The sequence below is a fragment of the Triturus cristatus genome, chromosome 5_2 (genome assembly GCF_964204655.1).
Source record: "Triturus cristatus chromosome 5_2, aTriCri1.1, whole genome shotgun sequence".
In the NCBI taxonomy this organism is placed as follows: Eukaryota; Metazoa; Chordata; class Amphibia; order Caudata; family Salamandridae; genus Triturus; species Triturus cristatus.
Window position 1 is genome coordinate 374,714,925 of NC_140588.1, and position 14,403 is coordinate 374,729,327.

The 14,403-nt window shown below is 44.6% G+C and overlaps 1 protein-coding gene across 1 annotated transcript in view; it reads left to right on the forward strand.

Annotated features, from left to right (window-relative positions):
* Positions 1-13,434, forward strand: part of LOC146823028 (uncharacterized) — a 46,367-nt gene extending 32,933 nt beyond the window's left edge. Inside the window, exon 2 of the mRNA XM_085606354.1 lies at positions 13,340-13,434. Within this exon, the coding sequence (XP_085462480.1) occupies positions 13,340-13,434 (95 nt within the window). The remainder of the gene's footprint in view (positions 1-13,339) is intronic.
* Positions 13,435-14,403: the final 969 nt, after the last annotated feature.

A 14,403-nucleotide genomic window follows, 5' to 3' on the forward strand; every position in this document is an offset into this window, starting at 1 on the left:
AGCCTCGCACCTACGCGGCCATCTTGGTTGCGCGCTAGGCTCCTCCCCACCTGAAGCCATCTTGATTGGAATAAACTGGTAACACTTAAACAATTTAATTTAAAAAGGAACACAATGAGGGGTTCATTTTGCCATAGAAATTATGATTAATGCTGAAGAAAGGAAATGAGGGCACATTTTGAGTGACTTCTCAAATCCTCTTCTATTTCATTAAAAAATTCTGACATGCAGACTGAAACATGCACTTTTAATACCAGGAGCAGACTTCCATGGTGAACAGTAGTTTTAGTACAGTGATCTAATGAGCAACTAGAGTGCTAACATTCAGAATGTATGGCAAATGTGTGACATATCTGAATACCTTCATGATGGAATCAAAGTAAAAAACTGAAAGTATTTCCTACTGAGGAGACTGAAGTACATGAGGAAATTAGGAAACTTCATAACAAATAAATCTCCCAAGATGGCAACCGGAGACAAAAGAGCCCAAATGTAGCCCAAAATCACCCAGATGTAGCCCAAATATAGCCCAATGACAGAAGTGTGCAAAACACTTATTATTTTGTGTTTTTGCAGTGTTATATAGTGCAGACTTGTCAGGTATTGGAGTGCTTTACATGAGCATTGGTTACATCACACAAGAACAAATTCATTTTGGTTGTAGACATGGGGAGACTAAGTGATTTGACCAGAATCACAGAATGTCGAGCTGAAGCAGAAACTCCAACCTGGTTCCCCAGTTGCAAAGTCTGCAGTTCTGGAAGTAACACCACATCCTCTCCCCTAAGTGCAACATTTAATCAAGTGGTCAACTGGATAAAAAAACATAAAGATAACAAATAATTTAAAAGTGCTTTGTCGCTATTTGAAAACTCAGAAAATATGTCCTTATTCTAGTCTTTTAGAGCACTAACCATAATTTTGATGCCAATAAGACCCTCTCATATATGTAATTTCTAAAGGAAATGCTCTAGGTATTACAGTTTTGATTACATCAAGATGACGTCAGGCGTTCCACACTTTTGTAATAAATATAGAATGTTAGCAATCTAGTTGTTCATTAGGATACTGTTGAGAGGCAGAGGCCAGGGGCACGGACTCTGAAAATTGAAGGCAGGTAGGAGGGTGCAAAGGCAACAATTTAACCACACTGAGCAGGCAGGAAGGGCCGTGGCAGCACAACAGACTATGGAGGGCAGTGGAAAGGGAGGCAGGGGCCACAAACCAACAATACAGGACTTGCAAGAGAGGCTGTGGCAATGTAATAGACCATTGTGGGCAGAAGGAAGAGGCAATGGTAGTACAACCATACATGCCAACAGACCCGATTCAGCCAGGAAACATCCAATGTTTTTAAGCTCAAATGGGCTTTATTTGATCTGTCTCCTGTCTACAATCTCCTCTTTTTCAATGTAACTCAAAGGGGAAAATCAATACCCCAGTTTTTTTTCAAAATCTCCCTCTTACCAAGTTCAAAATGTTCGCAAGTATGGTACATTGGATCATGGAAGGAAATGGGGTAGGGACATGGACTTGGATAACAGAGGACAGGAGGGACATGGAGAGGTGCACCAAACTGACCCTGCAGGGCAGGCATCAGGGTTTGCAGCAGCACAATACACCACACAGGGCATGCGGGACGGGAGTGCAGCACAACAATCCATAGAAAGCAAGAGGGAGGGGACAGGACCATGCACATGGACAACAGAGAACAGAGGGGCAAGAGGCAATGGTAGCTAGCTGACCATAATGGACAGACAGGAGAGAAAGCTGCAGCATAACAGACCATAAAGGGCAGGAGGGACGGATCAGGGGCATTACAATGGAACAGACAAGCCAGGAGGGAGGGAGTAGGGGGCTGCACATGTAAACAGAGTGTTGGGGGCAAGGGGGCAGGGCAGGAGCAGCAAGATAGCCATGAAGGTCAGGCAGGATGGGCAATAGAAGCAAGACACACCATGAAGAGCAACACTGAGACTGTGATGGCATACACACAGACCATGGAGGGAAGGTGGGAGGGGGTCAGGGGCAGCTAACTGACCACACAGGGAAGGTGGGAGGGGCCATGGCAGCACAGAAGACCATGCATGGCAAGTGGGAGGGTTAGTGGCAGCACAATGGCTATGATGGGCAAGAAGGAGGGTGCAGGGGCATGCACAAAGGACGATGGAGGATAGAAGGGAGGGTCAGGACCTGTGCACAGACAAGAAAGTTCAGGGAAAGGGGCCTCACAACAGACGGCACGGGGCAGGCAGGAGGAGCAGTTGCAGCACAACAGACCAGGGAGGGCAGAAGGGTGTGGCAGTATAATGGACCATGTAGGACAGGAGGAAGAGGATAGGGGCATGGCATGTGGACAGGCAGGGTGGAGGTGGCAGGGATAGGTTACAGTCATCTGACAATGCTAGGCAGGTGGGAGGGGAGTGGCAGCTCAACAGAGCACTCAGAGTAGATAGGAGTGGCAGGTCCATGGAACATGGTGGGCAAATAGGATGGAGCAGGGGCATGCACAAAGACATCGGAGGGCAGGGGGAAGGAGAATAGGGGCAGCAAGCTAAGCACAGAGTTTAAGCAGGAGGTCAATGATGGGGCATAGAATTGGGCAATGGAGGGCAGGAGGAGTGGACTGGTACATCATACTAAATTGAGGGCAGTGGCAGCACATCAGACCATGCATGGCAGGAGGGAGGAGGCTAGTCCATGGATTCACACAACAGAAGATAGGGAGGAGGGGGATGGGGCAGCAAGCTACTTGTTCAGAGAAGGCGGGTATTAGGAACTTTATTGTTTTTAAAACGTGTGTCTGTGCGAACTACTTAAAATATGAACAAGTATGCAGCATAATCTCACTTTTATTCAGGAAGAAGAGGACGTTTGTGACTGTGACTCCGGGCTCACTTGGCAGAAACACCCCCTGACCCTCCACCCCCTATCGCAAAATGTAATGCCCGTGAAAAGGGTAGGTGAACACAGTGTTATATAGAACATAGTCCTGAGAGCACGATTGAAAATGAAAACTAGATATAGTGTATGGTATAAACTATGCACCAAAAAGTGTGATATAAGATGAACCGGGCGTGAAATATAATATGCAATAAATTGTGCGCAATTACAGATTCATTGGAGAGCGCGAGATAGCACAGGCATTAGCGCGTGCTATGCGATATGCGCCTTGGAGTGTAATATGCACAGGGCAGTGTTGTGTAACCTAACTAGTCTCTAAAGTTATAATATAAAATATGTGCTGGGGAGTGTAACGTTGCATATGCACTGTGACAAAGATATGGATCCCAGATTGTAATATGTATGGCATAGCACTGTGCGTTATAACATAGGCATCGAGGAAGGCACGTTAGATGGGGCAATATAACCCGTGAGAAGACAAGTGTGGCATGACATATTCACGGGGTGGTGCACATGGGCTAGAGAGTGTCATAGCATATGCACTAGCTAGTGGAATACAACACAGAGGTGTGTGGCACTCAGCAGGCAATGGTGGGTGTAACACAGCATTGGGCTCTGCCAGGAGAGCGCTGTGACTCTCAAGTGATGTTCGTCCCCTTTCCAGAGAGTAAAATAAAAAGTATTACACATCCGGCAGTGGATGTGTGTTTTATTAACCGTGAGGGGGGTTTCTTGCATAGTTTTGGTCGAATTTTTGTCGAATCCCCTTTGAATGGCTTGGTGTGCATGTGTATTAAATGTGCCCGTCAATAGCTACCCATGTTTGTATAAATAAACGACAAGGGTGTCTACCGGGATTAGGCACGGTAGGGCATCAGACATGTCAGAGCTTCACTAGTGGTGTAAATACATTCCACGTGGATTCATTGTATGCATAGTCGCCTTTTAATGAATATCACGCAAATCGTCATGGTGATAGGTACGTACGGTTTGTCCAGCGTGTCCTAGGTGTGTCTATAAATATATATTTTTTAAAAATAATAAAAAACAGTGGCCGGCCCTGGGGATTGGGGTCAAAAAAAGATAATAAGGAGACAGGACCTGGGGGATGGGGTCATCAAGGCCAATAAATTAGAATAAGAAGGGGAACCACACAGCCCCCCTTCTTAAAATATTAAAATAAATAAAAGACTGGCATCGTGCCGGAGGCCACGCCCCCTCCTTGCAGCACTCTGCAAACGCGCCCCCTGGCGAATTGTCAGTTGGGGAATTAATTCCTCTTCAATACTGAGGGTCCCTGAGGGCCAACTAGCCCAATAGGCATCTCCAGTATGCGCCAGGGAGCTGCGCTGCAGACAGGTGTTCTGAGGCCAAGCCCCTTTTTACACCTCTCTGCAACGCAGCTCTGTGGCACTTACTGGAGGTACCTAGTGGTCTAGTTTGACCCTAGGGACCCTTAGGATTCAAGGGGACTTAATCTCTCAACTTAGAACAGCCACAGGGCGCGTTTACACAGTGGTGAAGGGAGGGGACGGGGCCTGAGGTGACGTGTGCAAACACGCACTATGGCACGTTTTAAATTGGGGATATAATTTCCCTTCAATACTGAGGGCCCCTGGGGGCTAACTAGCCCACCAAGTGCTTCCAGTAAGCGCCACTGAGCTGCATTGCAGAGAAGTGGTCCAGGCCGTGCCACTTTTTACACCTCTCTGCAACGCAGCTCTGTGGCATTTACTGGAGGTACCTAGTGGGCTAGTTGGACCCTAGGGACCCTCAGGATTCAAATGAACTTAATCTCCCAACTAAAAACGGACACAGGGCGTGTTTACACAGTGGTGAAGGGAGGGGACGGGGCCTGAGTTAACGTGTGCAAAAACGCCCTGTGGCCTGTTTTAAGAGGTAGTTTTAATCCCCCTGCCCTATTATATACTAGGGGCTTACAGAGGAGGTCATGCTAATCACAGGGGGACCCCAACGCATAATGTTCCCTAGTGTATGTAGGTGTTTTCACTGTATTCTAAGTGTCTTTTAAAATAGCACTGGCTCTAGGGCTGGTTAGTCAGACTCAGTTACCACCAGTATCCGTCTGAAAAAGTTAAGGGTACAGGATGATTTTGCAACAAGGCTTCTTTCTGCTCTTCTTTTTGTTCTTTCTGCACGTTATCCTTCTTCCTGCACTTTTCTTCGTCTTTGAGGACTTCTGTTGCTTCTTTCTGCACTTCTTTTTTTTCTTTCTGTGCATTTTTTCTTCTTTCTTCACATGTCCTATCTCTGTAGGCATAGTTAGAAATTAGCATTTAAAAAACCTTTGAAATTCACAGAAAAAACCATAGGTTTCAGGCACGTTATAGTTAGGAATTAGCATTTAAAAAACCTCAGAAATTCACTGAAAAAACCATAGGTTTCAGGGGTGTTATAGTTAGCTGGACTTTTCACTTGTACAAAACCATTGAAATTCCCCCGTTATAGTTAGTTCAGCTAACTATAACTCGCGCGCCCGCAATGCACTGCTGATGACGTCACATATTACATCACTCATGACATGGTCAGTGACATCACTCATGACATCACTGATGACATCTCAAATGACATCACTGATGACATCACTGATGACATCATCCTTGTGATAAAGTGGCAGACCTCCTCTCACCCTAATATAACCTTTGATACACACATTCAAAAATAGAGACTAAAATTTTCAAAACAATGGACATACCAATACCAGTTACAACAACCTCTTCAGTAATTCTAAGATCCACATACACATCCACTCATTCACCAACAGTCCTATACAGTCACTCATACATGTACTCACTCATCATATGTACTCATACACCTATACATCCTGTTACACAATGCCACTCATCCATAGAGTTACTCACACACATAGTCACTCATGCTAATAAAGAATCAAACATACATTTACTTGCATATACAGTTATACACACACCACCACACTTACTTCTACGGAAACTTACACATACTTAGTCTTTTAAACAATCACTTATAGAAACACATACTTATTCATACAGGAACTCTTTCAATCTCTCACTCTCACATATACTCACTTATATACACCAATAGTCACATATACTAGTTTAAAACATATGTAGTTACTCATAAAGACACTATTGAGACAGTCATTCACTCACTAACACACCCATACACACACTTCATCCACCCATACAGTCCTGCACACATGCTGTCTTCAACACATACAAACAGTGAGCCACTCATTCATGCACCTATGCACTACGTAATACCCCCCACCGAACCATGCAGACACTCAGACTGATACTCAAAAAACCAACTAATAACCTATATAGACACCCATGTAGCTACTCACCAACCCATGCAGCCACTTAAACACAAAGTGAGAGACTGATACAGATATTTACATATTTAAACATTACTCACTAAGCCATGTATTCACTATGATACACTTAATCAGTCAGTTACACAATCAATTTTTCAAAAACAAATCATCCATTTAGACATTTATATACCCATTTATTCTTCCATCGACCTTGAGATATACCTATATAAAACATATTTAATTTTCAGAAAAACACACATTCACTGGATGATGTCATCAGTGATGTCATCAGTGATGTCATTTGAGATGTCATCAGTGATGTCATGAGTGATGTCACTGACCATGTCATGAGTGATGTAATATGTGATGTCATCAGCAGTGCATTGCGGGCGCGTGAGTTATAGTTAGCTGAACTAACTATAACGGGGGAATTTCAATGGTTTTGTACAAGTGAAAAGTCCAGCTAACTATAACACCCCTGAAACCTATGGTTTATTCAGTGAATTTCTGAGGTTTTTTAAATGCTAATTCCTAACTATAACGTGCCTGAAACCTATGGTTTTTTCTGTGAATATATATATATGTAGAAACCTGTTTGAGGATTAGTTCAGAATCCGTGTGCATGCATAAAACCAAAGCACCCTTAAAATGCCTTTTACCATAAGCTCAGAAAAGTGGACAGAAGTAGTCTCTTCTGGCCTTCAGGGAAAAGGAGCGGAACAACATAATGCATTATAGATTCTTCAAGCACTGAACAGCAGGTGGGTGTACTACTGCTGAACAGCAGGGGAGTGTACTACTGCCTCCTTTTTTCACATATGAAAATGAATTCACCAAGTGTCTTTCGTCTTTATAATTGAATGAAGATGTGTCTATATATTGTTTCAGAAATAAAAATTCATTCTAGGTCTTAGTATCCTACACCCCGCATTTACGAACTAACTCAAAGATTTTCTGAACTAATGGATATGCTGAAGACTACAAATAGAAACACATTGTTGGGACGGAAAAGTCCTCTGCGGGATAATGAAGGGTTCCCTTGCCCTGAGTACCCAACTGTATCATTTTGTGGTTCCCTAATGCTGTCATAGGTGACCACGGATAATGTGTGTGCAGGCCTGTCCCATGGATTGCGGTCTTGTGGTCTTGTTGGACTGGGAGGGGTGCCCAAAGTGCTACCCTCATAGTGGTGGAAGGCCACTGCCTTTAGCAGGAGTTAATCAGCACAAGCGCAGTGGTGGCAGCATACCACCACCAGTGTGATTATCAATAGTAGTAGGAAATCAAGGGAAGGACTAGAAGCTGATTATTAGGCCCAGCACCCACGCTCCTAAATAATCATAGTAACATGAAAGAGGGATGCTATACCTCCAGGAGAAAGAAAGGATGTAAAGCTGTTGGTCTGTACCAGGGACCTGATCAGAGGAATCCGGGTGGATCCAAGTGATCAGATGTGAATGCCCTCACACATCCAGATGGGTGTCATTCTTCATCATCGGGCTGCTCTTTGTTGGGCTGGCACTGCAATGCCCAGCGACCGTGCATCACGAACAGTGCTGCATCAATCAGGTCATTCCACATATGCTGCGTTGTGAAGATTGGCGACCTCAAATGCCAGGAGGGGCTGTCGTGCACTCAGGACAGTGCAGCATTGTTAGGGCCATTGCCTGTGTGCAGCGTTGTGGAAGCTGGCAACACCGCATGTCGGGGGGGGCACTGTGTGCCAAGACACTGTGTCGCATCGATTGGGCCGACGCCTGTGTTTGAGATGTTGCCGCGACTCTGTGTGCCAGGAAGGGCTGTAGAGGAGGCAACCTGAAGCCAGCATGACAGGACAGTGAGGTTCATTGGAGTGACCCCATATTCCAACAGGGGTACTTGAAGTGCTGAGGATGGAGGTCCGGGTCTCTACCCATGAACCAAATTGCTGCTACAACCAAGATTAGGGTGGCTTTGTATCCTAGGAGGCCTGAGGGCATAATTGAATCAGAGTCGTGCTGGAGCAAGGACACCGCTCCATCCTAGGGCACGTAAGAACATGACTTACTGCGTGTGGCTTGAGCCGGAGCAATTCCGGTCGTCAGGACGCTGGTAAGTGCTGCTCAGGAGAGAGATCCAGTGCCTGCCAGGAGCTGCATGTGTGAACTGGTGCAGCCCGACTTTGCCGATCTGGGCCAGGACTCCACTGCACCACTGCCAGCGTTCATACCACCGGAGCAGTTGAGCTGAGAACTGGGCCTATCAAGTTTGGGGATATACTGCCTTTGGTTTTTGCAACCCCCTTTGAACTCTAAGTGACTACGCCTCATTGTCTGAGTCCAAGAGGGGGAAAGCTCGTGAAGAGGGCCTAGTAGTTTACATTCCCTAGATGTTGCCATATGTGAATGGGGAATAACAACACACCCCTTACATGGGAATGGGCCAGAGGGTGGCCTGACAACTACTAGGATGCCTACCTCAAAGGGGACTGTGTTAATAATTATTGACTGTCATTAACCTTTGCATGTGTAGAATTAGAATTAAAATACTTCTTTTAAACAAAATAATTGGACATTGATTTATTGTGTGCGCTGTGTGCACGTTGAGTTATGAGCCGTGTTCAATGATCTGTATCTACACTTCCCTTCAAGGGAGCCTTGACTGCTTGTGCTACGCTACTAACTGAGAGTCAGGTGCAGAAGGAGTTGCTTGATCCAATTGAGCGGGATCCATTGTAGGGTGGGCCCCGGGACATCAGGAGTAAAAGGCCTCAACCACCTCAGTTGGGTCCAGTAACCCCTCTGTGGCCTGTGGCCCTCTGAATGGGGTTCTGACACACATGAACCTCTTCTGCGATGGCACAGCCAAGAAAACAGAATCATTACACAACCCCAGAAATTCCTAAGGTTCATGAAGCAACCAAGCATCTCTTTACTGAAATTACAGTCTTTGAAAGATCACCAAGGTGTTCAATTTCCAAATTGTCAAATGTACTGTGTTCATTTAAACTACAAGACCCTTTTGGATCCAATTTTCTCTAACCATACCACCATCTCTTGCAAACAAGCTATCCCCATTTCCTGGTCCGACCACTTTCTTGTTGAATTTAAGATTACACATAAACGGTGCCTGAAGCATTTAGCTTCTTTCGCCGAAACTGGAAAAATCTAGACATTAACAGCTTCAACCTATTTTTGAATAATACTATGCCTATAACTCCGATAACTAACTTAGATGACGATAAGGTCATCCACAATTGGCTTACCTCTGCCATTGATACATGCCTTCCTCTGTCCAATAAAAATAATAAACGGGGCCACCATCGCCCTCCAGCTCCATGGTTCTCAGAAAAACTTAAAACAGAAAAAACAAAATGTAAAAATTTAGAAAGACGTTGGCGGAACAACTATGAGCCAGAAAAAAAACTCCTCGTACAAACTAGCTTTGAACAACTATCACTCAATGTGTATGCTGCTCGGGCTGAACACGGCAACCATATTATTTTACAATCACAAAATTGCCCCAAGGTGCTGTTTGGAGTGGTGAAGGGACTCTCGGGTGACGCCTGTGAACCCAAGCCTCCAGGTCTTAACTCTAAACAATGCAATGATTTGGCGAAATTTTTTGTGGATAAAATTGATAAAATCTGCTCTGAATTTCACAAAAACACCCCTACCACTTTAAAACTTCAACCTAATTATTCTACATCGCCTTGTACCTCTCGGGAAGTAGCCCAAGTCAGTAGCAACAGTTTCCTGAACGAATGGTCTCCCCTGGACATTCTCTCCTTCCGTAACATTCTTACGAGTATTAAGTCTGGCTCCCCTCAGGACCCGATCCCCCTTCTGTGCTTCAAAAACCAGACCTCCCCATACTCTCCTCTATCATGGAGCTCCTTAACACATCACTCCAGGAAGCTAGGGTTCCTGCAGCCTGGAAACATGCAATGGTCCTCCCTCTACTAAAAAAAGCCAATTCCGACCCTGAGATTATCTCTAATTTCCGCCCTGTTTCCCTGCTTCCCGTCTTCTCTAAGATCTTGGAAAAGCACATCAACCTCCAATTGACCAAGTTTGTTGAGGCTCAAAATATCTTACATCCTTCTCATTCGGGCTTTAGAGCCGGCTTTTCCACAGAATCAACATTACTGGGTGTTACCGAAAATATTCGTCAATTAGTCGACAAAGGAGAGACGGTAGCACTTATCCTACTGGATTTTAGTGCAGCATTTGATACCGTTTCCCACTCCTCACTCCTAAAGATTCTCAATACTAAGGGCATCGGCGGTAAGGCACTCATGTGGCTGTCCAGCTTTCTATCAAACAGGTCCTTTCAGGTCTTCTCTTCTACGGCTCATTCCTGGACTCAGGTGTCCTCGTATGGAGTCCCCCAGGGTTCCATTCTCAGCCCATTGCTTTTTAACATATGTCAGCCCGTTGACTATGATAGCAGAGCAAGCAGGCCTAACTATTTACTGCTACGCTGATGACACCCAGCTTATCTTCTCGCTTTCCTCCAAGGAAACTTTAAAGTCACCCTCTCTTTAACCAGGGTTATTCAAGATAGCCGACTGGATGCACGCTAACAAACTTAAGCTAAATGGAGGAAAAACCAAACTCCTAATCTTTGGAAACAAAAAATCTCTTTGGGGCCCCCAACATTGGCCTCCACAGATGGGTGATCTTCCCCTCCCATCACAATCGGCGTGCAACCTTGGCGTCATTATTGACGATCAACTGACAATGAAGCAGCAAGTGATTAATGTTGCTTCAACTTGCTTTGCTATTCTAAAGTGGCTTCGGAAAATCCTGTGAATGCTTCCCGCTGCCACTCAAAAAACTGTCGTCCAGGCCTTGGTGGTACCCAGACTGGACTACGGTAACGTGCTCTATCTGGGTGCCGGCAAGGAAGTGCTCCGCAGGCTTCAGGTGGTCCAGAATTCCGCTGCTAGACTGCTCTGCCAACTTCCCAGAACGGCCCCCACTTCTGGTGCACTCCGTGAACTTCACTGGCTGAGAACTGACAATCGCGCCAAATTCAAAGCCCTCTGCTATATGCATAGAATAAACATGAGATCAGCTTCCCACTATCTTAGTGCCTTGGTCCAACATTATCGCCCTTCACGCTCACTTCGATCCTCGAATAAATTAAAATTTCAGGTGCCCAGAATCAAATGAGCCAGAATGGGAGGACGCTCTTTTGCCTTTTCAGCTCCCTCCCTCTGGAACTCCCTTCCTATGCACCTACGTCATGAAAGGCAGTACCTCAAATTTTGCAAAGATCTGAAAACATGGCTTTTAATCAGTAAAACCTGTGAATACTTCTGTTTGCCCATGCCTCTTGTCTTGCATTGCCCCCAGGCGCCGGGAAAACCTCCGGATAGCTGTGCGCCATAGAAATTTAATAATAATAATAATTTGTAGTTGCATATAGAAGACAAATTTCAATTACCAACCTCTGTAAATCCAGAAGAAGCTATCATCAAACCCCTTTCTCTACCTGCACTTGCATAAATTAAAACTGGATTCTCAAAAAATCATCAAGGAAGTTATTTCAAATGACCAAAACGGGGGCACTGCTTTAGAAATGGCAATCTATATTTGGGGAAGAACTGGTAACACACCTAATCTGATTTAACAAAAAACATAAGATTAACATGAGCAATAAAAACTGGAAGGGTTGGATTAAGAGAGGAATTGTGAGAATTGTTCAAATCTTTTTTCATGGGATGAAATGATTCCCTTCTTCACCTCTAAACACAGTTTACTCTTCTTTTTACAGACTTTAAAGAATATTGTATAGGATTTTTCAAAGAGTATTAGAGAAGGATGTTTCAAAGACTGCAACAACAAAAGGTTCCATGGATAAAGAATTAGGAAACATCACCTCCCATAAAAATTATACTGTAAATTTGTTTGATTTACCTTGAGTAAAAAAATGCCAACCCCCACTATGGAACTTAGAACATAGTGCAACGTTTAGGTATCTACTACCTAAGAAGATATGGATTGCACAATAAGGAAAAGCAACTCTGAATGTTTCCCTAAGGCAGACTTTCTTCTTTGCTCGTTGTGCTTTCTGGCATTCCATAAAACTACAGGTACAGATCAATGCAGGAGATGTAAGGACAACATAACCTCTCTTCATCATCTAGTCATTGTTTGTCTGGTACTAATAATATCTGTTCCTACAAAGACATAGACAATATACTTCAAGAGAACTTTAAAATCACCTGTTTTCATTTTTAAAATGGCCTTTCTGTCTTTGTTTACTTTAGTCGTGGGGTATTAAGAGAGCTCTAGAACAGATTTTAGAGTGATTTCTTCTTATAATTAGTATTTTAAGTATATACTGATAAGGGGAGAATACCTGCTTTAGCTGATTTTGCGATTTTTCATACTGGCTGGGACGTTAAAATATTGGTCATGCCGATAGAAGAACACTCAGTTGGCAACCCTACACTCAGCTCAAAGATTACCTATTGAGACAATACTATTTTGTAACATTATTAAATGTTATGATTGGCCTACCTCTCCTGCCACTTGCATTTAACTTTGTCTATAGCAAAACAGCACTCACGTGCCTTTCTATTGATGTCTATAATGTTGCTGGTGTTATGACAGAAGCACACAAGCAATTAACACGCTTGCATTTTCCGCCGTCAATACAACGCATGCATCATTACCACCCACGCCTTTACAATGATTTTTTTTTTACAATGCATATCCCTTTACCACGCATGCCTTTACCACAAAACTTTTGTTGTAAAGGCATGGTTGGTGAAAGCATATACATACTCTTAATTTGGCATGCGTGGTAATTGCTGTATTTGGCTGCAGAGTGCAGTAGGGAAAGCACAGAATGAAGCAGTTTGAAGGTGGTGGCTAAAGGGAGTGATTCTGGGGATGCAGACCACAGGGTGACAGAAATGTACTGACATGAACAGTTTGTGCTGGCAGAGTCTAGCCTCCTGCTGAGCCTGCGCTTTTTGGCCGTGTAATCATGGCTCTGCTAAGGGTGCTGAGAGTCCACCTGAGATGCTGCTGCTGCACTGATTCGGTATCTGCTGTCCATCAATGCAGGAAGAGCTCGGCATCGAACTTTGTGCTTGGGGCTCCTCTGCTCCATCCCCCATTGCAGCTGCAATCGTCAAGATCAAGTCCAAACTAGGAGCCACCGTCTCATGCACAGTCTGCGTCCCTAAGGAGGAGTACTTCCAGCTAAATAAGGAGTAGCTGGGGCGTATCGAAACTTGAGGGGGCCCCCCTGCAAAGCACTCACGGGACCCCCCCCCTCCCCCAGCGGCCCAGCCCACCACCTACCACTTTGCCCTACCACGAGTCAAAATTCAGGACAGGAGGTCAAAATTCAGGACATAACTTCGGGACAAAAGGTAAGTTTTACAGGCACATCAGAGGAGGTCATGCGATAGTATATAAGTAAGCACGTCCATATCCAAACATATTCAACTATTTGCAAACCTATCCATCAATGTATCCTTCCATCTATCATTTCACTCATCCATCTCTCCATCCACCCTTTCACTCATCCATCCATTATCCATCCATCCACCCTTTCACCTTATCCATCTGTACACTCATCCATCCACTCTTCCAACAACCCATCCATCCATCCATCCATTCACCATTCACTCATCCATCCAGCCATTTACCCTTTCACCCATCCAGCCACCCTTTCACTTACTCATACATCCACCCAGTCCCTCATCCTTCCACCCATTCACCCTTTCAGTCATCCATCCATCCTCCCTTTCTCTCTCCATCAACCTTTTCACTTAGCCATCCTTCCTTCCACCCATCCACCCACCCATCCATCTACTCATCCACTCATGAATCCATCCATTGACCCTATCACTCATCCATCCTTTCTCTTATCCATCTATCATTTCACTCCTTCACTCATCTATCCATCCTTTTGTCCATCTACCCTCCCTTTCACTCACTCATCCATCCTTACATCCACCCTTTCACTCATCCATCCATCCATTCACCCTTTCACTTATCAATTCATCAATCCATCATTTCACTCATCCAGTCACCCAGTCACTCACGCATCATCCACCCTTTCACTCATCCATCCATCCTTTCACTCATCCATCCATCCTTTCACTCATCCATCCCTCCTTTCACTCATTCATCCACCCTTTTACCCATCAATCTACCCTTCCCCCATATATCCATCTA